The sequence below is a fragment of the Vipera ursinii genome, assembly GCF_947247035.1.
Source record: "Vipera ursinii genome assembly, chromosome: 2".
Classification (NCBI taxonomy): Eukaryota; Metazoa; Chordata; class Lepidosauria; order Squamata; family Viperidae; genus Vipera; species Vipera ursinii.
In genome coordinates this window covers 107,499,172-107,524,201 of record NC_139513.1, presented here as the reverse complement: position 1 = coordinate 107,524,201, position 25,030 = coordinate 107,499,172, and the positions used below count along the sequence as shown (strand labels likewise).

Sequence of the window (25,030 nt, the reverse complement as noted above, 5' to 3'; positions counted from 1 at the left end):
ACATCATTTCCATCCTACATAGGGAGGTGCAAGTGACCATGTCCAAGACCTCTGCTGCTTTCCTTGGCTGTGCTCCTGCCTGAGTGCCCCCTCCCTCTGCTGCAAGCTCCCCAGCAGCATCGACAGCAGCCGATGGGATGCGATGAGCTTCTTCTCTCCAGCAACATCCTCAGCAGCATAACCCCCGGCCCTTTGCTCTTTGCAGGATGGCTCGGTTTGGAGATGAGCTGCCAGCCCGCTATGGGGCAGGAGGTTCAGGGGGAGCTGGCTCTGGAACGGCAGGCGGCGGAGGTGGCCGGGGTGCTGGGGGCGTTCGGCAAGGTGGTCCCCCAGGGGCCCAGAGGATATATAAACAGTCGATGGCCCAGCGAGCCCGTACCATGGCACTCTACAACCCCATTCCTGTTCGGCAGAACTGTCTGACTCTCAACCGCTCCCTCTTCCTCTTCAGCGAAGACAACGTGGTGAGGAAATACGCCAAAAAGATCACCGAATGGCCATATCCTTTCTATTGGGGGGGGAACTGTTCAGTGCAATACTTAGGCCGCAGTAATTACTTACACTTGAGAAAGGGCAATAGGAAACACTGTCCTGCATGCTTGATCCTGCCTCTGCATAAAGTCCCACTAGCACATTCTCCACCCCAAGCATTCCTGTTCAACTCCTGCATGCCCATATCATCCATTTCTCACATCTGTATCACTTCTGGGTGCATTTCCTCTCCCATCAACCTGTTTCTTCCAAGGCTCTTTTTTCCCCTTTCCATCATATTTATTTAACTGAATCTGTCAGCTCTACTACTGAATGGATCCTTTTTCTGTTCCCAGGAGGCGTAGTGCTTCATTGGGAGATGCTCTTTTCTTTTGTCCACATGTCTTTCTGCTCTCAATATCACTCTTTAATGTGTACATCATTTTATGTGTCTTGTTTCTCCTGCAATCTCTCCCCATGTAGAGATTCTGAGCTTCTCACCAACCCAAGCATCAGATACTTTATTTCCTTCTCTCCTTGCTTTACCTTTGAAACCTGTTAAAAACTGCTACTGCAAAATAGTTCTTCCTTTATTATGGAAAGGTTGGAGATGGTGCAATGGGGGGAGGGGGGGCAGAGAGAACCAGACAGGTAGCATTATCTTTTTATTTTTTTCCCAGTAGTTCAGAGTTTTAGACACTGCCCCTGTTTCCCTTTCTTAGGATAAAATGGCTTGTAGGCCTAGGGCCTTCATGGGCAGTCAGTAGTTAGTGTGGTTGCCAAATATATGTTATGATATGATATGGGGAGTAGGACTCTCTCCAGCACTATTTCTAGTTAATTGCAAGAAAACTATAATCTTGTCAAATTGTCTGGATCAGAAATCAGCCTAACAATCTTTAGAAGAGACACGTGGTGAGAAATGAGTAGCTAAATGGGTTCCCCCTCCCCCAAATGTTCTACAGGGCTGCCAAGAAGTGTTCCATGTTATTAATATGTATGTAATCCAGGAGACCTGAGCACTTGAGATCCAAGAAGATGGTTGATATTTTTGTGGGGGAGAGATTGATGACCATTGCTAATTGTGGGAGGGGGTATTTTCAAGCTATTTGTTTCCTCTGATATGGAAGAAAAAGCCAGATTCATCACTCCAACTCGGTATGTAAATACTTTATTTTCTTTAATTTCTAACTATTTTGTTTGTTGACAAAGAACAACATGTGACTGTAATATATAAATTATGTTATTTTTGTGGATGCTCTTCAAGTTTGCATGTACTTTAAACCTAGTTTATTCTGATGAAAAAAAAACTTAGAATCTACTAATATTTAGGTGTAAAATGCTGTTTTTATTCTCTGATGCAATAGTAACAGTATTTTTCTGTGGTTTTTTATGCAGATTGAAATGTAAGTCACTAATTTTAGTGACCTACTGTATTCTAATATAGCAATGTTGCATGTCTATGGCAAAAATATTCTTATGTTTGCTACAGCTTATTTTGTACTTTTAATGAAAGGATTATGTGCAGTTTTGTTGTCAGTTTGAGGAAAGACATATTTTGTTTACAGAAAGGTGATACTAGAAGACATCACTAAAATTAATGTTGTAAATGCAAGTGTAACAACAATCAGATTTTAGTTCCTTATAGTATAAAAGGTTTTGTACATTTTTTAAAAAATGTACATGGCTGAGTTAGCTCATCATCTTAGAAAAAAGAGATTATTGAGCATATCTTTAAAGTTAATAAAAGAGATATTGAAAATACTGATTGAGATAGAAATATATACAGATGGATGGAAAATCTATTAAATTTTATTCATTGTAATTATTCCTAAAACCTAAGAATCTTTTGAAGATTCAGGTTATTTGTGTATATTGTTTCTCATGGATGTACAAATTAGTTTTGTGTTTTGCTAATATGAGGCAATAAAATTTGAGAAATATGAAGTAATCACAACCAGCTTGATCCTGTGAATGGAGTGCTGGGATTTACACAAGATGTAATCTCAGTTCAATCACTAGTTATATAGTTGGAGTTTTCTTTCTAAGTGTAAAAATAGAAATAATAATAATAATAACAACAATAATATGATAGGAATAGAAGAAGCTGTCTTAATGCTAGATAGTCAGTTTAGCTTATCAATATTGATTGCAAATAATAAAAAAATTGTTTTATCTATAGTTGCCAAAAATTAAATTTCTGTAATAGTTCAACAAGAATAAATAAGTCAAAGTTTTATAATGCTGTTCATACAATAATATGCTATAGTCAGTGCCCATGTTAAATCTTGGTGGGCACATGGGTTTCACAGAGTTTAAATGTGTAAAATGCTCAATTCCCAGCCTTCTCCTGACCATCCTCTTTTCCCCAGTGTTACTTCAATATTTCAGTGTTCTTTTATTACATACCTTCCCAACATTTCATTATATTTAACAGAGAGGTCAAACATGAATGCAAGATACAGTCCACCAGAAGTGTTGGCTTCTCTCCATTTCTAACCAAAGAGTAAAAAGACATGATTGACTATTTTGGTCAAATAGTTGACTAAATTGGTCATTAACTTGTCCCAGATCTCTTCTCAAAGTAATTCTCCAGTGAAACTAGTTGCAATAGTACTCCAAAATGGCTAAAAGAATGAGTTAAAAGAGGGCTATGCAAATAAAATGTGAAATGTAGATTTGCTGAATGATTTTCATTATATTCTTAGAATAATGTACCTTACATAAATTTGAAGAGATAGATAGATGTAAATGTAGCCTTGGACATTAATAACTGATATTCATTTCTATTGGAAACAATAAGATAGTAATATGGAAATAATATCTGAGGAATGTTGAACTTGCCCAAGCACTGCATGACTCCTTGTGTTGAGAAGTATTATTCTTTCTCTTCCTTGCAAAAGTCACACAACATTGTAAATCAATGTTCATTTAACTATAATTTAATCAATCACGGTGACTGGGTTTGTACAACACACTGAACTAAAATGAAACAAATCATATTGGACTTAGTGTTATGTTTGAAATTTAGTATGGATGTAAAGTTGGGGAAGCAGTATGCAATTAAAAGAAACAGACTGAAACCAGGTTTAGAAAATAAGTTGTTTGTTTTTTTTAGTTTAAGGATGGTAGGAAAAAGATAAAAAAAAACCGTAGGAGCTTAATAAACATGACTGAAGAAAGTATTGAATTCTCCGTCCACAGCTTCCAACTGATGATCTTCACCTAATTATTAATAACAGAGACATGGACTCTGAATTTTATATTCCAAAAGGGAGTAAAAGTTGGTAATGGAGGAGATGGGAAGACTGATTAGTACTATAAACATAGTTGTCTGTAGCCTGCCAAGCTTGTTTATTCTGTGTTCTGCTTTGTCAACACCCTATCTGTGATTTTTGCAGTGTATGAGCCAATATTCTATCCTGGATTTTTGCATGTTTTGTATTAGGTGGGTTAGCATTCTCCAGTTTTTTTTTTATTGAAAAGTTTTATCATACATTTTATTCTTAACAATCCCCCCTACCCCTCCCCTATCCCTCCCTCCTTTCCCCTCCCCCCCTCCCCCCCCCCGACTTCCCAGAGCTAAGTACAAGGTATAAAAAACAAAAAAAAGAATCATATACAACCATATGCTAACAACCGTAAATTCTAAAATCTATCACTCTCTAGCTCATATAGGATAACTACAAACACTATTAATATAAAATATATAAAATAAGAAAAAAGAAAAAGAAAAAAGAAGGGAAGACATTCAAATACTACATAAAACTTTTTAGTCCCATATTTGTTCTGGATATACTCAATCCATTTGTCCCATATTTATTCTGGATATACTCAAACCATTCCTCTTAACAGTTTAATAGCCTCCTTAAACTTCACATCCTCTGGATTCAAAATCAAAGCCTTTTCTTTTTCCTTTAATTCATTCTCCAATTCTTTCCTCCTAGCTTCCACAGCACATCTAAATTTATTATTCATATATATCAACACCCCTCTCATATAGGCCTTGCTAGCATCCCAAACCATGTCCATAGAGGTGCCCTTATTCATAATAATTTCAAAAAAAAACCCTTTATCCGCTGTTTACATTCATCCTTAAAAAAAAAATCATTAATCAACAAAATAAAATCGATCCTGAAAAAAAAATTGATATCTGTCAGAAAAAAGAAAGTATAATCCGTTTCTTGCAAATGTCTTTCACGCCAAATATCTCACAGTTCCAAGTCATCCTTCATTTCAAAAAAGGATTTAGGCAGTCTAACATGACTTGGGACGCGCTTAAAAGCTCCAGCCTTGTCCATCTGTACATCCAAAACACCATTCCAATCCCTCATAAAAATAAAAAATTTTATAATCCAACTGGGCAAACTTCGTATAAAGTAAACTAAAAAAGTCAGCTTGTTATTGATCATTAATATTGAAAAACTTTCTTCCTCTTCTGTGATGAATTTAGTCCGTACTCCTCCCACTGCTTGGCTGTAAGTACATTTTTCTTTTATTTTTCTTTGATCGTTTTAAAGCAGCACGCGTCTCCCTCTGCTCTCCAGAATCATCCAAAGAGGTTATAGCTTGATCTCCTCCAGCACCATTCTCCTCTGTCTGTCCATCTTCAGCCTCTTGGTGTTCTCCTTCTCCAGATCCCTTTGCAGCTTCCAAAAGTGATAGAGGGGTTGCTTTTAAAACATTATTGTAAAAATCACGCGCCTGCATCACAGTGGCCAAACGGTGCCTTTTACCTTCATACATCACCATCAACCCAACTGGAATCTCCCATCTGAACCTTATATCTCGTTGCTTGAGCTCTTGCACTAAAAATGTAAAATCCTTCCTTCTCCTTAAAATCTTTGGAGGAATTTCTTTTAGAACCAAAACATCTTGATCAGCAATCACAACTTTAGTACCATAGGCAGCTTGAATAACTTCATCTCTAATTTCCCTCTTTACAAAATAAACCACCACATCTCTAGGTAACTTTCTCTGTCTAGCAATCCATGAATTCACACGAAACACTTTATCCATGCCTCCTTTTATTTCAGATGCTGGCTGATTCAATACTACTTCCAGAGCCTCAGAAATCAACTGCTTTAGGTCTTCCTTAATATTCTCTTTTAAACCTCTGATTCTAACAGCATATTGCATCTGGAAATATTGAGCAAGACTCAGTTCTGTGTCCATTTTTTCTCTTAAATCTTCATTCTCCAGTACTTTCGCTTCTAATATGGCATTCTTTTGAGTCAAATCTTCCACTTTTTCCTCCAAATCTTCCACACATTCAGCCACTCTATACACTGAAGACAAAATGTCTACCTTCATCACTCTGAACTTCTCTTCCATCCTCTCTTCTATTCTCTCCTCCAATTTCTCCAATTTCTCCTCCATCTTTGCAAATTTATCACCCATTGTTTCCAGAATTACCTGGGCATATTTTTCAAGAGCATCTTGTAGATCCTTCGGTGTCAATACATCAGGAAGAAGCAACGCTTGTAATGATGACTGTTGCATCGGAGAAGTTCCAGCACTCCTGAGAGCTTTTGGGGAAGATTTAGCCGCCATCTTTACTTTCACTTACTACGCACTTTCACTTTTAAATTTATAAAATCCATTAAGCTAGAAAGCAGCCATAAAAGTCCTCTTCACCTTTTCCTCCTGTACCGCTCTGCCTGCTCCTTTTATTCCATGGTCTTTCCTTCTGGCAGGGGTGGTCGCAAACGCCTGGCTCCGCTCCAGAAATCACGGAGCAGAGACGCTGACCAGCTGGGAGCAACCCAGGCTACGGGGGAGTTCGATCCTTCAGCCGCCCAAGCTTTAAGCTCAGGCGGCCCCGGAGAACTCAACCCCTACCTGGGAGCTCACCCCCTCCTCTTCTCCCGAGGAGGGGGCTTCAAATCCACCCGAACAGCTGATCGGCGCTGTTTCGGGTGGAAATAACACAGCTGAGCCGCGGGCAGCCCACAAGGGCTGTCTCCGGCGCCGCACCGCCACCGGAAGTTTTATGTCATTAGATAACTTGATTCATCCTCATCCAGCAGATTGGTTTGATTGGTTTGGGTGATTTGAAGTATTGTCCATATCTTTCAGTTTGATAAAAGTTTAAGTTTATTGAGCTTGGATAGATTGATTAGTATTCTATTCAGAAACTTCCCAAATTTAGGAGAAAAAATATAGTATTGCATCAGCAGATGCAAATGAAGTAAGATTAGCAAATGGGACTAAAGTCTTTTTTGTATCACATATTTTAAGCTAAGATCTTCCCACTCATGAAGGAGAAGAGTGATAAGAATTTAAGTTACTTGTGTCACTATTACCGATAGAAAATGGGCTAAATCTATGACTTTTAGTTGCTCCCATCCTTTTACAAACCACATACTGGATTAGCTCACACATTGTGATAAATCATGGATTCTTTAACTGTAGCTCATTGAATAAAACATTAGCTGCATCCATCTCCCAAGCCAAGTCATCAGCAATAGTTTACAAACCACAGTGGCTAGGTTTTTGTCATTACATTTTTCTTAACCATGGCTTGTTGAATAACGATTACTAGATTCTCAAAGTGAGCTAAGACCAAACTGGATAAGCCACATTTTTGTTTTCACATGATATTTGACTTCAGTGATTGCCTCTTTCCAAAGGCCTACAAGGATATTATATCTCCAACAACTATCTGTGTCTTTTACACTGTACAAGATGAATGCTCTTGTCATTTTCTGGAGCCAGAAAACCATGCAATTTTTGACTCCTAGGGACTTTCTGTAAGATCCTTCATAAACTTGGCAACTAGTAGCAATCTGTGATTTATGCTACTTTAAGGGTAGAAGTAGGATGCAGTTTGGATATTCTTGAGGAAGAAGCTATAAGAAGGTAAGTATGAATACATCATGTTATTTTTTTTAGTTTCTAAAAAAGAAGAGATGCATATAAATCTTACACAACTCCAAAGCAACTACCTTTGTAACTTTTTCTTTCAAGAGTTGCATTTCCTCAAGACAATCTGTTCAGATCACATGACAATACTGAAGCAGGTGTACCTGGAACAAGTGGTGGGTAGGCCCTGAACCAAATCTTTCCACATTCCATAATCATAATCATAATAGTAAAGTTGGAAGGGATCTTGAAGGTCATCTAGTCTAACCCACTGCTCAGGCAGGAAACCTTATACCATTTCAGACAAATGGCTGTCCAGTGTCTTCTTAAAAACTTCCAGTGTTGGAGCATTTACAGCTTCTGGCGGCAAGTTGTTCCACTGGTTAATTGTTCTAACTGTCAGGAAGTTTCTCCTTAGTTCTAGGTTGCTTCTCTGTTTGGTTAGTTTCCATCCATTGCTTCTTGTCCTGCCTTCGGGCGCTTTGGAGAATAGCTTGACTCCCTCTTCTTTGGGGCAGCCCCTGAGATATTGGAACACTGCTATCATGTCACCCCTAGTCCTTCTCTTCATTAAACTAAGTAAAGGTAAAGGTTCCCCCACACATGAGTGCTAGTTGTTTCCAACTCTAGGGGCCGGTGCTCATCTCCGTTTCAAAGCCGAAGAGCCAGTGCTTGTCCGAGGACGTCTCCGTGGTCATGTGGCCGGCATGACTAGTCGCCAAAGGCGCACGGAACGCTGTTACCTTCCCACCGTAGTGGTCCCTATTTTTCTACTTGCATTTTTACATGCTTTCGAACTGCTAGGTTGGCAGAAGCTGGGACGAGTAACAGGTGCTCACTCTGTTACGCGGCACTCAGGATTCAACCCGCCAAACTGCCAACCTTCTGATCGACAAGCTGAGCATCCTAACCCACTGAGCCACTGCATCCCTTCTTCATTAAACTAGACATACCCAATTCCAGCAGCCGTTCCTTATATGTTTTAGTCTCCAGTCCCCTAATCATTCCTTTCTCTCTTTTTCCCCTCTTATCCCCTAAGTTGCTGGGGTAGTAATTGTCCCCTCTGTTTGGACTACCAAGTTCAGTTCAGGTCACCAAAAAGAAGAATAACAAATTGGAGCAAGTTCAGAGGTGGACTACTACTAGTACTGGTGAGGAGTCTGGAAATGAAACCCTATCAGGAATGTTTAAAGTATCTGGGTAATCTTATCCTATAGAAAATGTGACAAAGGGAAATGACACCAATCTTCAAATATCTGAAGCCTGTCCTACAGAATAGAGAATAGACTTCTCTACTACCCCAAACCATAGGACCAGATCCAATGGATTAAAACAACAAGGAGCTCAAGGCTAAACATCAGGAGAAACTTCCTGACTGTATGAGCTGTAAGCCTCAATACAGAAGCTGTCTGAATATCAGAATAGGCTGCCTCATTATTCTCCTTCACTAGGTCTGGACGCTCACCTGTACTAGATGCTGCACTGAGCAGTGGGTTGGATTAGATCTCCTCTGTGGTCCATTCCAATTCTATGATTCTTGAATGGAAAGAAAGGTCTAAGCATTCTGAAGGTATTGCTTCCAAACTACATTTGAAATTAGATCACCAAATATATGCAATTAGGTCAAGAGACACATATGGTCTTAAAGTCATAGGTTGCTGACCTCAATAGAAGTTAAATGTATGCCTCTCTCTCTTTTGTAAACTTAAAATTTATTAGGAAAACAAATGAAATTTATTCACGCTTCCTCTAATGTCATCAGTAGAAGCCCCTTATTTAATTCCATGCCCTTATTTATTGCAGTTACTCAGGCTCTAAACAATCAGTTTTTTCCTATGCTCAAACCTTATTGGGCCCAAGTAAAGATCCACTTTGATTCCAAAGAGCTTTTATGAATAGCTTCCCAATAAATAAAATTCATAATTTAACAAATGTAAGGCAGTCTTTAATATTGGTATGATGAGTAAATGTTTCTAAGAATTCAGTTTATACAACATAGTTAGAATTTGCTTATTAGTGTACTAATAGGCATTAAATACCCTAATGCACTGGGTATAATATGTGCTGTATGAACATTTTATATACAAATGTCCGCAAATGAACTTACTGTTATCTGTTTAATCGGTGTGTATATGAGTTGTTTGTAGGCCATGGCTGTAAAAGTATATATTATGGCATGAGGTTGCTAACTGGTGTTTGAAAATGTTGGTTTGCTTTCTGTACTAGAGCCCAGGCCATATCCATAAAACCAATACTGATTGATGTTTCGGCTCCTCTGATGATTATCTATGAATAAACAAAAAGGCGATAAAAGTTTTTGAATTTTGTAGGCAGAACTTCTCCTTGTTGCTAGTCAAAATATTATATAGGTTCTGGTTAGGCTCTACCTACCTCATTATTGTTTAGAAAACTGGCATTTTCCCCTTTGGCTTCAGCTAATAATAATTGACCATGCCATCGTTTGGTTCAATTAATGTACATAGTTGTTTCACTGTCCACATAACACATAGGATACAATTGTTGCTTATTTTTTTCTATATGGCTATACTTTTTTACCTGATATAGGATTTGCCCACAGTTATCTTCATGTTTAAAGTTTTTTCTGTTCTCATCTAAAATTTCATTCTTAATTTCATCATATGAATCTGCTTGTTATCTCAGTCATGTTTTATTGCATATACCTTAAAAAAAAGCTAAAGCAGCCAGTGGGGACTCAGAATAATCTATAATATTTAGTGAGTTACCTGATTTCATTTTGGAAAGTTGACCCTTTCTGTAATTCAGTCTACTATTTTTTATTTTTTTGCAAACCAAGCAGTAACTGTCCTTCCTATCAACTTTGACTCAGAAATTTCCAGGCATGATCTGTCACTTGTAATGAGTGCTAAATAATCCATGACTAGGCCTCTTCAACATGCTGGACTCTGCATAATTAAAAGTTTCACTGACTATAGATCAGAATTTGAGAAGTACATATACAGCAGTTTGGATCTTTTAAGAGCAGAAAAGTATGGAATTGCTCTCCAATTCTGTATTCTGTTAGTAGTAAATCAAATACCTATAAATTATGGTGGATAGATTGACACTGGAGCTTTAAACCAGCTAGAAGGAAGTATAATTCCACTAACAATGATGTGATTTTATTTTGAAATTGAAGCTATTACAACTGATAGGTGACTTCCAAAGGACAATGTGAAATAAGGTTGAGGTGTATTTTAGATTCACATTGGCAGCATAATCTATATTTTTTTCCTGAGGCCATGGAGCACGTCACATTTCATGAGCACTAATCTTAAAAGAATATATTGTATGGAGTCAGCATATATTTGGTTAGCAGTCTACAAAATAATTCAAGCAAGGCAAATGAGAATTTGAGCAAGTAGACACCTTTATTTTTTCCTGGCATTCACGATTCATATTAGTGCATGCTTCTGGGTGTGAAATCATACAAGCCTGCTCTTCTTGCAATGCTGTGTTTTAATATTTTTCTGCTTTTTACTAAAAGGCCTTCAGATTCCAGCATTAGGATTTAGCTGGGAGTACGCCATTCAGCAGAACTTATTCTTAATCTCATGGTGTCTTTAGTGCTAGATTCCGTCACATGGAGCCATTTTGGATAGTAACAAAGATGTATTATAGGCCGAGTGATACTTGAGGGGTGGGACTTCATCTATATTAAAAACAAAACTTGAAGCACATATACTTAGAAAAAGTATAGAGAGTTCGATTTGGAAAAATATTCTATATAATTTACAAATGCATTCAATAATTTTTGAAGATAGAAACAAATGATTTCCCATATCAAATCTCTTTATAAACAAATCATTAAAGTCTCGTTGTTTCAGTCCTGATCAGCAAAAGATCATGAAGGTTTACCAGAGATAACAACATATCTATTTTAACCTTGATCAAATAAAGCAACTTTATATTCCTTTCCCTTTCTTTTCAGTCTTGACCTTTAGTTCCTTCAAATAATCTCCTAGAATTTGATTTCTTTTCAATTTTTCTTTGTCCCTGCTTACAAAATTATCCAAGCTTTAACAAGCCTCTTCTGTAAATCCAATGCAAGAAACTCTTTCAAGTCATTCTCTTAGTCTGTTATTTGTACATCCTTTTTTAATAATTAAAACATTAGTCAGTTCTTTTTGTATGTCCAGGATAGCCTCTTTTTCCATATCATTCTTGTAACCTGTCATTTTTAACTCCATCTTCAAATCAGTCTCAGTTTTATCAGGGAAAACTTGTTCCTCTTTCATAACATCTTTTAAACACATTAACTTCATGGTTAAAATAACTTTTAATATATCCAATATTAAAATATTTTACTTCAATCTGTACAGTATTAGTCAAATTTAACTATTCTTTTCCTTTAATTGTAATCTTTAGTTTCTCCTGGTTACCTCTAGTTTTTTTTTAATTTAAGAGAATTTAAAATAAAAGAATTTTTTTTCTGTGGGAAGGATTCTTTAATTCCAAAATTTATTCCCAATCCATCTTGTCTCTTACAGTAGTCTGTTTTTAACTTTCCAAAACCAAAGTTCTAATCAACCTTTTGCTGTTTATTTTTTTTATCCTTAAGTTTGTGTTTGTAACTTCTTTCACTAAAAATTGAAAGAAACCCACATGCTGTTTTCAGTCTTGTCCATCCAAACATTCCTAATAGCTAATAGCTAAAAAAAGTTAACATGCAATTTCTGAAAGTGATTACAAAAGAAAGTATCCTAACCCAGTTTTCTTAAAGGCACAACTGTGATGTGAACAAGATAACTATTCATTCATCCCCAAGAGCTCTCAAGCCACTGGAAAGTGCTATTTGGGGGTTTCCTTGTGAGAAGCAACTGTCTGGAACACTTGTGGGAAATCTCAAGACATCTTCATGACCAGAGAGGAATTACGAAGGTCTTGACTACTTGCAAGCATTTTTCCCCACTATGATTGTGGGTCTGCTTTTAGTGGAGTCATCTTCAGTTTGTCATTTCTTTCCCGGAAGTCTCATGTCATTTTACAATTTCATACTGATGAAATTTCAATCCTACATCCTTAATATTGCCATATGACAAAACGTTGTTCAAAAATAAAAGCTATTTGCACTTCTGTGGAAGTTATTCATGAATGAGTGCTCTTATTATATACTCAACTTATAAAGCAGATCTTTTCATGCTTTTCACAAAAAAAGGTACATCTAAATCTACAGCCATTTACTGATCATTTCTCCCATCCCCAATTCCCCATTCCAAGGTGTGACTCCACATGCATTTTAATAATATGCCAATCATTACTTGAGAATGCCTGAGAGAGCCGTACCATTATTTTGATCTCCACTGCACTGATTGCTCATGGACAATTTATTAAATGACTGATATTGTATGTGCCAAGATGGCTTTTGGTCATCTTGATTAAGGTATGAGACAAAAAAAACAGTAATTTATGGGGTACATGGTGAAATAATGAGAACTAGTGATTATCTGCTCTAAAAGGAGTAATAGCAAGCTCTGGGCAATTACAATATTAGAATCAAAAAAGAAATAAGCCCCTAAGAATTTTAAAATGGGTTAAGGAGTAAAAAAGGACTTTTAAAATGGGTTAAAATGCAACTTTCTCAATTTCTAGGTCTGTGGATTCTATTTTTAAAAGAAGATTCTGCCCTCTTATTAACTCTTCCATTAAAAGGAAAGTGTAAACTAAACTGTTAAAATGGTAATGAGGAAGTAAGCATATGAGCACCATCCTGAATTCTTTTTTTATTCTTCCTGATATCCGAAGTGGCATATAACCCAGTTATGCTATTCATTCTCAACCATCTTCTTTCTCTACATCAGCAGAGCTGCATAGTTGTTTACAGATGACAGATATGTAGTATGAGGCCAGATAACATGGAAATCACTCCCATAACATGTGAAGTGAGTCTAAAAATGAAGTGAAATTTGATCATAGTGTATTATCAGAATAAGATTTCAGATTGTCAGTATGACTCATAGTAGGGAAAATTATTACTTCCTCAGAAGAAGTGCACATATTTGCATTAAGTGCCATTTTACAGTTTCAAGATTAATAATTTTTTAAAAAGTAAGGATGAACATGGATGTTTCCATGTGAGAACACATGCAAACATTTCTATATGTAAACATTGATTGAGTGACCAATAAGCTATTTATATTTCAATAGATTCTATAAAGATATGACATTCTTTTCATTTGTATTGATAGCCATTTCGGGTCTTCAAAAACATCCTGAGTATTCTGTATCAAATGTTATATGGTGATATTTTATTAAAAATTAGTGAAAAGGAAGGATTACCTTCAAAGCAGATATATGGCATAGGAAATGACCTCAGCATAGTTTCACAATATTATTTTTCAATGTTGCCACTTTATTCTTTTAATTTAATTTTAAGTATGAATATGGTCAAATAAGCACCATTCTTTGTTTCTTTGGAAACAATGCAGTCCTAAGCATATTTCTGTACTGGTATTATTGAATAATCAGATGAGTTTTTGTCATGGCTCCTTTGGACAAAGAATTCTATTTTTGCACCTATGCATATTTTTGCAGATAACTGCATATAAAATAAGCTCACTTCAAAGCCTTATGAAAGGCCAACAGGATTGGGGCCATAGTGATCTCCAGATTACACTGTAACTTTACATCCTGGAGCTCAGATTCCTGCTAAATGCCAATATCCTACATCTGCAAAGAGCCAACTTGTTTAAAGCATTTTATCAGTGACAATTACGAAAAGGATTTATTAGATTCTTTACCCACTGGCTTTTTCCCTTTTTTTGTCAAGAAGAAATATTGGTTTCTGAGAAAATCCCATGACATAAACCTTTTGAACTCTGTAACCATTAGGGATTTAGAGTTCATTTATTTCTGATCTGTTAAAATGAATGCAAAGGGCAAGTATTTTGACTAAACTTGACTTATACTAATAATAATGTGATGGAAGGTCATGGATATTTTGCTACCTTTGACATGTATTATTGAACTGTCCTTCAGTTTTTGGACATTCTGAATTCTTATGTCAAGATATAGTTCATTTTTTTCTGAAACTCCACTAGCCCATCCTGAACTTGTCAAGACTATTCTGCAAAGACTTTTTAAAAAAAGCAGGCTGGATACTAAGCTGGGAAAACATCCCTTTTATTTGCCTGTCCTTGAATATTTGGACCACAGAATTCCTCCAAGAGGCATCTAGTTCAGGGCTTTTCAACCAGTGGTATGGGTACCACCTGTGGTACATTGACACCTGGCAGGTGGTACACGACCATCCTAGAAAAGTAGTAGCGGGGGAGGGGAATGAGTTGAACCAGTGGCAGCACCGCACAAGCCTGAGCGAGAGATGGCTGGAGCTGCAGGGCTGTCAGGGCTCAGTGGAAGCGCCAGGTCAGTGCTTCTTCGGGGCTGTTAAGGCTCAGCAGAAGCACCAGGACCGGTGCCAGGCTCCAGCTGGAGCTCGGTGCTGATCCTGGTGCTTCTGCTGAGCCCAGAAGAAGCGCCAATCAGCTGGAATGTTGCAGCATCCCAGGGTCTTGTGATTTACATTCAGATGCTTGGCAACTGCTTCATAGTGTCCCATGGTCATGTGAAATGACCAAAACCTGCTGCAATCATCCAGCGGGGGGGGGGAAATAAAAACCATACAACCCCTACCCCACCCCTGCTGCCAATCCTCAACAGAAATGCTCACAACAATGAAAACCTCAGACAGGAGGAAGAGCGCCGCCGGATGGGCAGGCAGGTGTCTTGCTCAGCTGTAGCTTGGGGGGCACCTTTTCCAGTGCCATTGTAACTTCAAACAGTCACTAAGTGAACTGTTGTAAGTCGAGGACTACCTGTACTTCATCACTTTATTCCTTTTCTTTTTTTTGGTCATCAAGTTTTTGATACCTTGCTAGGCGACTGGTGGTACTCGGATGTTGCCATATTCTAAAAGTGGTACAATCGTAAAAAGGTTGAAAAGCCCTGATCTAGATCAATTCAATTATGTTAAACCCAATTCTTGTCTTGGCATTCCCAAGAAATGTCAAAGATATTCAGCATTTTGTGGTATCCTATAATTTTTATAGGCATTTATATCTGATTTTACAGAGCATATCAGAGTCCTCAAACAGTTCGCAAAGAAAGCGAATCATTTAGGAGGATTCAAAGGCACAGAAAACCTTCCAGGATCTTAAACTATCTTTTACCTTCACTATTATGTTATCCACACATAACTTGCTTTTTTATTGTGCAAATGGATGCTTATGATTTTGCGGTGGGAATTATTCTATTTCAGGTTACTGATTACTATAAAAAGGGGTATTTTTGCCTCATCTGAAAGGTGCTTTTTCAAAAGTGCTTTTTCAAGAAAAAACGAAGTCCACTTGCCTTTTGAAAAATCACCTTTGGGACAACTATGACCTGGATGACTGAGAATCCCCATCGACATCTTTTGCCTTGGCTTTTATTCTAGACCAGTGATGGCGAACCTTTTAGAGACCGAGTGCCCAAACTGGAACCCAAAGCCCACTTATGTATTGTCGGGTGCTGGGTGGGTGTGGTCCATTGGGTGGGTGTGGCCAATTGGCTGGGTATGGCCCATTGGTGGGCGTGGCCCATTGGGTGGGTGTGGCTGCTGTAACGGCAGACTGGGTGGGACTAAAAAGTTCAATCAATCAATTCCAACTTTGCAAGATCTTTTTTTCCCTGCGAGAAGTTGACATTGATTGAACCTTTCTTTCTTTGCACATGGCAGTGGAGGCCTAAAGTGAAAAGGTTTTATAAAACCCAGCTGAAGGCCTAGGACTGGGGTGACGGCGTGCGTGCCCACAGAGAGGGCTCTGCATGCCACCTGTGGCACGCGTGCCATAGGTTCGCCACAACAGTTCTAGACTGTTTTTACCAGCTAAGACAAATTAGGATCTTTGCAGCAAAGAGCTACCAGACAAGGACATTGTCAACATTAAAGGTTGAAAGGTATACTGTAACACTTTACCTAGATTCAGGCTTATCATAAGAACTTAGATCATTTATACACTTCAGCAAAACTCACCCAACATCAAATCTGGTGAGTTGAATTTGTATCTCAGTTTAATGTTTACATTACCAATGTCCCTAGCTCACAGAACAGATAATGTCATTTCCTGAAAGTTGAATATTCTAACCAAAATTTTGAAATCAAAAGATTTTATCTTTCTCCCCTTCTAACTTCAATTGCTGAAATTTTGGGGGCAGGGGAACACATTCCTGGCTTGAAGGAATACCTTGAAGAAATGGCAGTAAGACTTGTTTGCATGGGCTTGGATAGATGATCTTCTGAGAAATCCTCCTGACGTTTTCTGTCCATTTCATTGAGAATGGAGAAAAGTGCACCAGAACACCCACTTGTACATTCCTTCTTCACTTAGAGAAGAATTATTTTTAAATTCATCACTAGGGACTTCTTGTAGGTTCTCAGGATTTGATAGAAATTTGATATAAACACTCAGAATTGTTTACTAAGCAAATAGCATTTAGTTTCAAATTTTCACCCAAGATTGCACACATATTTTACAAGCAGCATACTGCATTCCATTCTCTCTGCTGGTACCCTTTTTTCAGCTAAAAGCAATTGCTTGAGATTCTAAACCATAGAACAACTGAATGTTTTTCTCTTTACTTAATATTATGCAGTATTAGTTATTTGTACCTTTAAATGCATGAGGTCTATAATATTGGTTTAATATATATTTGATTCTATTTCTATATTCTTGTTAAAATATTTAAATTTAGTAGCTGGAACAGTGGGGCTGTACAATGAGCCAGAACACACAGTTATATTTGATTGGTAAGAGAGTGCTGGCTCCTGTGTGAGGCAATCTTCACTGTGATTATTTGCTTTTCCCATTTCCCTCGCCTTTTTCTTCTGGGTCCTCTGTGTGCTCTGTGATTTACCTCATAATGTAGTGATGTGTCTGACTATTTTGTTTGCTGTATATATAAATGTAAAATATATTTATTTATATGAAACTACAAGTTCCTGTCAGCCTCTCTGACTCCATTCGGACACCTGCTACACAATTCCCTGATAATTCTACCAACTCTTCTAATCTAGAATTAAGGAAGGCTTTATAGATACTTATGGCAGTTTTCCCTCTGATTTGAGCTAGCAGTTGGTATTTCTCTGAGTAATCGAACTTTTAATCTTTCATCATCTTCAATCCAGACCAGGACCATCTGCATGGGAAGACAGATCCATAGGTATCTTATACTTCAGCATACATCTCCAGATTTTGTCCTAATCTATTTTGTACACTTTGGGCCACTCTCCATCAAAACAATACTTCATGAAATCCAGCTCAGGTTTGACAAGCCACATTGTTCTTTATTAAAACTTAGATATTTATCAGCCATCATTGCTTAGGTTCAACTTAAATTACTATTTATTACCTCCATTATCTTAGTTTACCTTCCAGGTCTCCTGTTCACAATTTGGTATCATAATGACCCCACTTCTAATGCCAACCCAACATTAGACTTCCAGCTTCCCTTATCATCAAAACTAAAGTAAAGTGTTGGTTGGGGTTCTGGGAGGCCATATGAACAACTAGCAGGAAGAATGTAAGGCAGTAAAATCACTGTATATGTTGGTGTTTTAAGAATAACACTCTTTTGCTCCAAGACATTTAATTGTCTTAAGTTAGAATACAAGTGAAAGCCTATGTCTCCTCTGGTCACATTTTCCACTGAAGTTTCCTATAAAAACTTCATTTCTTGATGAAGGAAAGTAATTTGACAGGAAGTGAGGTCTGACAGGCAGTCCCAGAAGGGTGATTCAGTATTCCAGATACTCCATACTGATATTGATTCCATTGGTACTGATTCCATTCTAACATTTTCAGCATTATCTGGATTAGCTAATGAGTCCTGGAAGAAACCATTCGTTGTACCTTAGATGAGTGAATGCCTTGACAACAGTGGTGGGATTCAGCCAATTTGCACCACTTCAACAGAACCGGTAGCTAATCTTTTGTTGCCTAGACACAGAATGGACTTCTGGAAGTGGCATCCACACAGAGAACCAGTTGTTCACATATTTGAATCCCACCACTGCTTGACAATCTTTATCAGATCCGTGGAAAAGGCTGTTAAATTGTTACAACTGCAACCAAATTCTTTATTGTGAAAGTAACCCAGGATGGATTATCCTTGGAATATGCCTATGGTTCCCATGGACTGTGAAAGTCATTGCTTGGATATGGTAGGCAGGAAAATATATTCTCTCAAGGCCTCATCCTTTAGAATGGCAACCTGCCAGAGTGCAGGGGACATTAGCTATTTCTCTGAGGGAAAAAAGTCTCCTTAAATATAGCATGTCTATCAGAAATGAACAAGCAGGCCACATGGCCATGCTGTGGCTAGGAAGTTTAAATCGACACCCCCACCCCCAGATTTCCAGGGGCTAAGCAGACCTGCCTCTCTTTCCACTGCTGGAGATCAGATAGACCAGTCCTACCCTAGTTCTCTGGAAGCCATGTAGACTGGTCCCACCATCAGCTGTGGTCAACTGCAGTCAAACTGGCAGGAAATCAGAAATTGCTCTCCCTCGGCTTTTTTGTCCTTGGTCCTTCTGTTTCTCTGTTTAGGTAAGGAAATTCCTCTGAAACAATGGCCCAATGGGTCATGGGTTATCAGGTTCTATTTAATTCTGCAAGTGATTGACAATGTTTGAAAAGAACCAGTTGAAATATTAAAACTGGTAATTCCATAGCATCTGCCACAAAATTGGTTTCAGCACTTCTCATACTGTTACAATCTTACAATTGCTTTCTACTTTCACAAAGCAGCATTGTTCACCACACAAAATTTTTCACTGAAGTTTCTACATAGCACCCTTCACACTCTAAGTAAGCAACCATTTGAGCCCCTGGCTATTGTTCCACTGCAGGTTTTCTTGATGAAGTTAGCTTTCCTTCAGTCAGAAGAACATGTACATCTGTAGCTTTGCAGATCGATTCATCGTTTTAAAGTTTGTTAATGACAAAGTCCTTGTATGACCAGACATTTCTTTACTATCTAAAGTTATGTTTCATTTCATGTTAAGTAAGATATTATTCTACTTTGTTTCCACTGCTTTCCTTTGCACTGAAACCTACTTACAATCTAACAGAATAACAGGGTTGGAAGGGACCTTGGAGGTCTTCTAGTCCAACCTCCTGCTCAAGTAGGAGCCCTATATCATTCAGAAAAAATGGCTGTTCAATCTCTCCTTGAAAGGCTCCAGTGATGGAGCACCACAACTTCTAGAGCAAAGTCTTTCTACTGATTAATTGTTCTCACTGTCGGGAAATTTTTCCTTATTTCTTGGTTGCTTCTCTCCTTGATAAGTTTCCATCCATTGCTTCTTGTCCTGCCCTCTGGTGCTTTGGAAAATAAGTTGACCCTCTCTTCTCTGTGACAGCCCCATAAATACTGGAAGACTGCTATGATGTCACACCTAGTCCTTTTCTTTGTTATGCTAGAGAGACATACCCAGTTCCTACAACTTTCAGAGTAGTCTACAGAAGCATTTTCCCTGAAGTTCATAGACAAACCATCTTTTTGATTAACTTACCGTTGAATATCAACAGACAACTTACCACTGTCTGTTGATATGTATAAAGCACTTATTTTTTTATCTGTATAGAATTCTTTTCCCTTATTCTGCCATTCTTAATGTAGTATTCAATATCACTCTAGTGCATTAGTTATTATGCAGCTAAAACCAAATACTATATAGCTGGTCTCCCTATTCTACAAGGGACTTGTTCTCATTCAACCGGGGCTGTGGTTGTTTCTTTGCTACCTGATCACAGGCATCAACTTTCATTTGCCATTATATCAATGGCATCAGATTAAGAGCATAGATAGCTTGCAGACAAGCAAGACTATTTTGCCTGCTTCATTGGTTTCCTGCCTGCTAGTCAACCATTTGTGTGATGCACAATGATTGTTCACCTGTACTGAAATTTGGCTCTTAAAGTGAGCATCTATTCATTCAGTAACCCGTCCTTCCTCCCCTAACTGTGTACAGAGAATTCCTGCATTAGCTCAAGAAATGAAGATAATTCAAGAGATACTGTGCTGAGCACAGGGAGAAGATATTGCATATAAAAAATAATTAAGGTAGAATAATCAAGAAGTACATTGTGCCGGTGTGTGAAATGATTTATATGACTTCACAGATAACTACTTGGAGAATCATAGTTACAGGTAAGAAAAGTATTCTTAGGTTTCATTATGTTGGTCCAGAGAGGTGAAGAAAAAAATTCAAAGGTAGATTAAATTAATAGTACTGTATTGGGAATAGTTCCAGAAAACTGTTGGGATCAGTATTACACAAACTGGTGCTTATAGCCACCTGCCAAGTTATCTAATTGTTTAAATATGTAAAGGGAAGGAAGGAAGGAAGGAAGGAAGGAAGGAAGGAAGGAAGGAAGGAAGGAAGGAAGGAAGGAAGGAAATGACATAGCATAATTTTTATTTCTGACTCCATATTCATTCTATAAAATAAAACAGTGGGTAGCTGTAACCCAATGCTTTGCTTGAATATGTGCCTAGTGCCCAGTAAAAAAAATAAGCTGATTTTGTTAAAATCGAATTGCACCTCCCCTGGTAATTATGTGAGATGTTCTTAAAATTCCAAATGTACTCAGCAGCACTGATATTCCCACACAGTATTTAAATTATGATAATGTGATTCAGAATTTGTCAGTATGAATACACTTAAATATGTATAGAGTCTGGTTTTGATCCTCAGTATATTTCAGATCAGAATAAAATGCTGGACACAGAATGTCTTCTGATTGTATTGTAGCAGTTGTGTCTAGTCAATGTTACTCCTTTAGAAAAGTTAGATGGCAAAGCTGCAACTGTTTTTCCACCAAGCCCAGTGAGGGATAGAATTACTAGATTCTAAAGCAGCAAGCATGAATTTCTCTGAATGATGTTGTTAACAAAGGTCACCAGGAAATAACATCACCTGGAATCAAATGTTACATCCTGAATGCTCAAACCTTGCTTTTGCTATCTCAGCAGATTTTGAGCAAGGTGCCAGAAATACCATTTTTCTGTCTAATTTGAATTTTGTATGGGGATTACTCCTTCTCAATCAATCTTTCTGAGATTAATAATAACAAAGACTAGAAAAATTAATAGAATCACTGTTTTGTAATCACTGCATGCATTTTTGTTCTACGCCATTCAAATATGGAGATAGTGTTGTAGTACTAGAAAATGTTGCACAATATTCTATGATATTGTGATTTTCATGCTACAACAGTGTTCTCATTTCCCATATGAGCTGCACCATAAAATCTACAATCCACAATTCTGAAAGCCGCTCAAATACTGATACGAAAGAGACAAGAGATAATTTGCAAACAACTTTTTTCCTCTGTATTTCTGTATAGTTGATAGACTTTCACATGTCACAAGTATAAGAGATGGCAATATACTGTTTTAGAAGAGGATATTGGACGAGACGTGTTTTTGCAAATATGTCACTTTGGAAGTCAATTCCATTTTCTCTCTTGTGGCCAAACAAGCAGATATTGAATAAACATGTATGACATCCATATTGATCCTAAAATAGATATATTCTTAATAATCATTAAACATCCCATCTGTATCTATCTATATTCTTTCTTTCCTGCTGAAGGTTAATTATAACAGCTTAATGAGGCGTTCAATGCCTCTCTGATACTTTTTTCTTGAACTGAATGGTGAGAAGAAAACCTTTTCACGTGCAGAATCCCTGTATGTTTTCTGGAGAACTGTTATATTTAGAGTTGTCTGCATTTACATTCTGCACTAGTGCTGCCTATCTAAATCTCTGTTCAGACTGCCTCCCAGCTGCTACAAATGTTGCTCAGGCTTCTAACGTAAAAAAAAAGAAAAGGCAAAGATCTGGATCAGGGCCACTGTGGATGGAATTGGGAGAAGATTAGCCATTTCTTCTGTTTCTATACTTTCCCCATCCTAAGGGACTTGGAGGTGTGAAAATAAACTTATGAAATTCCTAGAGATCCCCCATTTTTGCTAAGCTGCACTAGAATTTTATCTTTGCCGTGACAAGAAGATGACAGTTTTAACCCTCCTTGTCCAGCAATGTGCTAGAGCCAGCTCACACTGACTCAAAAGAGCCAGATGTTGAATTTTCTGGAAATCTGTGAGCCGGTTGACAACACAGGTGAGTCTCAATGCCTAGCATGCCAATCATCTAAAGCTTAGCATGACAGTGGCAATGCAGCTGGCAGAACTGGTTATTAAACATTTAGCAACACAGCACTGCTCCTATCCTATTTTAAGGACACAGCCCATGCAGGAAAGTTGATTTATCTTTATGTGGGGTGAAAATTAATACCTAAACTCCCAGCGCTAATACTCTCTCTAGTTAAGCATATAGTATAAAATGAGCCAAAATGTTAAGATCAAATGAATTCTGGCAAGACTTGTATTGTTGTATTTTAGTGGGTCTAGGATGCAATTAACACAACTGTATATTATGTTTTCTATCCCTTTCTTATAGATTTTTTGTGAGTGTGAGTAGAATTGTACAATAGTTGTTCTTTCCCCTAATCTTTTGCCTGAAGATACTTTATGATTGAAAGAAATCCAATTCCTTCCAGATGCTATTGCGTCAGTTTTCCACCTATAAAATATGTTTTTGAGAATCACCTCGTCATTCATGTGTATTTATCCAGTGTCCCCTTACACTTGATGACAAGTACAGATGCTGGAAAGACACCATTTTATTAATAATTAATGACTCATTCTTGGGTCTGGGTGCAATAATTTGGTCACAAGCCAGTGTTTTTTTCACAAAGCCAACGTCTGTGAAGCATTTCTTTTTATTAAGGACTGTCTCATTCCAAAAGTGGCTGCTGTGCACAGGAAATAACAAAAATTGTTATTTCTTCTAAAGTTGTTTCAGTTTTTCCTCACTATTATATTTTAACTGTTTTCCAATGGAAAGCAGGCACTAAAGAGACACAGAATCATTTCTTGCATCTCTAAATTATATGAGTAATGTTTTCATTACAAAATAAAATTAGCTCCCTCTGATCTTGCTACAGTGGGGTATTTTTCCATCAACCAGTTTCTTTGTTCTTGGTGTAGTACGAATCTTTTCTGGAAAATAATCTGCTTTTACCTCTTGACTCTTCTTCCCTTATTCTGTTGCTTCAAACTCCAGGATCCATCATCCCCCTCTCTGCTAGTTATTGGTCCTATTGCATTACATATCCACTTGAATAATACTTAAGAATATTAATCTGAGCCTTACTTGCATTCTCCTAATTTAATCTTCCAGCCAGTTTGAATATTGAGGAAAGTGAGGCTCACTGCATTTCCCCTCCTCCTCCCCCCCCCGCCATCTTTTAGTGGCACTGTGGGTTTCTTGTCACAGCACAGTAGAGGTGCACATCATCTGGTAAATCCCAGCAGTAGAGATTGTATAGGTCTCCCAGTGTCATGCTGTAAACTAGAGCTTTAAACTCAGCTGGACTCCTCTGAGCTGAATATTTCATCATGGAGGAATCTAGGCTGCAGTTTATGTGATAGTGAAATTAATGAGAGGAGGAGAGATTTGTAGGTGGCATGTGTGAACAGCAGGAGCTGCATCCTCAGCTAAGCATGTCTCGTGATTTCCTCTTTGCTGTTCTTTGATTTTTCTCTTCCTTACTTAGTTCCTAGCTTGTAGAGTTGGAAGAAACTACATAAACCATCGAGCTTGAACTGCCTGCTAGGTGCAGGAATTCAAATTAAAGCATCCATGACAGCTGATTTTCTAGTCTCCACTTGCACACATCTGCTAAAGGAGAGCCCACTATTTCTCTGAGTAATATTCTTGAGCTGTTCTCATTCTATTATGAAGTTTTGTTCTAACATTCAATTAGAATATGTTTTCCTCTAATCTGCTTCCATATCTCCTGAAAGTCTAGCATATTATATTACTAGAGGTATTTGAAAATAGTATTATGTATCCTCTTTGTTTTCTCTTTTGAATGCTTGCAAGGATGAACTGCCTTCGTTCTTTTGGTCAGTTCTGCTTTCTCTCATGATTTCATTTTCTTTCCTGTTTTCATCCACTTACCCTACTGTGGGAAAGTGAGCCCTTTCATCTTCTTTCATCCCAGGGGGGAACCCTTCATCCTCATAAGCTTACTTCTTTGTTGTTTCTCTAGGTTGTGGATTGTACTAAAACTATCCATATATCAGATATACTATAGTAGTGGTTATATTAGCCTTCTGTTTTGTATTGGGACTAAGCACATCTTATGGTGCCTATTTCATTTTTATGGAAGAATAATCAACATTACTCCTAACTGGTATGTTTCTTTATTATGTGTAAACTGCCTGTAAGACCTGCTAGATATTTAGAAGAGAATAAACAAAGAAATAGTAGGTCTTTAGGGAATATGGGTTCCATTTTCTTCTGGATGAAAAGTCAGGCCTTAGATTTCTGGCTTACATTTTTGTGGATAGGTAATGACTTTTTCTATCACAAATAGGATCCTTTGGTTGTTTTGGAAAAGCAAAGCTTAACTCAGAGATTTCATTCTTTTGCAGCAGAGCTTTACATTTCAGGGTGATGTTAAAATGTGCATTTGAATTTAAAACATTTTCTTCAAAGTCTACTCCTTATTCCCAGTATTCATAGACTAAATATTCTTATTCAACACTTGTGAATATACCT

General features: G+C 37.7%; 1 protein-coding gene across 1 annotated transcript in view; it reads left to right on the top strand.

Annotated features, from left to right (window-relative positions):
- Positions 1 to 205: 205 nt before the first annotated feature.
- CACNA1A (calcium voltage-gated channel subunit alpha1 A) overlaps positions 206 to 25,030 on the top strand; it is a gene marked incomplete at its 3' end in the record, with an annotated part of 290,392 nt that continues 265,567 nt past the window's right edge. The window contains exon 1 of the mRNA XM_083351756.1: positions 206 to 499. Coding sequence (XP_083207882.1) covers positions 207 to 499 — 293 coding nt within the window. The 5' untranslated portion in view covers position 206. The remainder of the gene's footprint in view (positions 500 to 25,030) is intronic.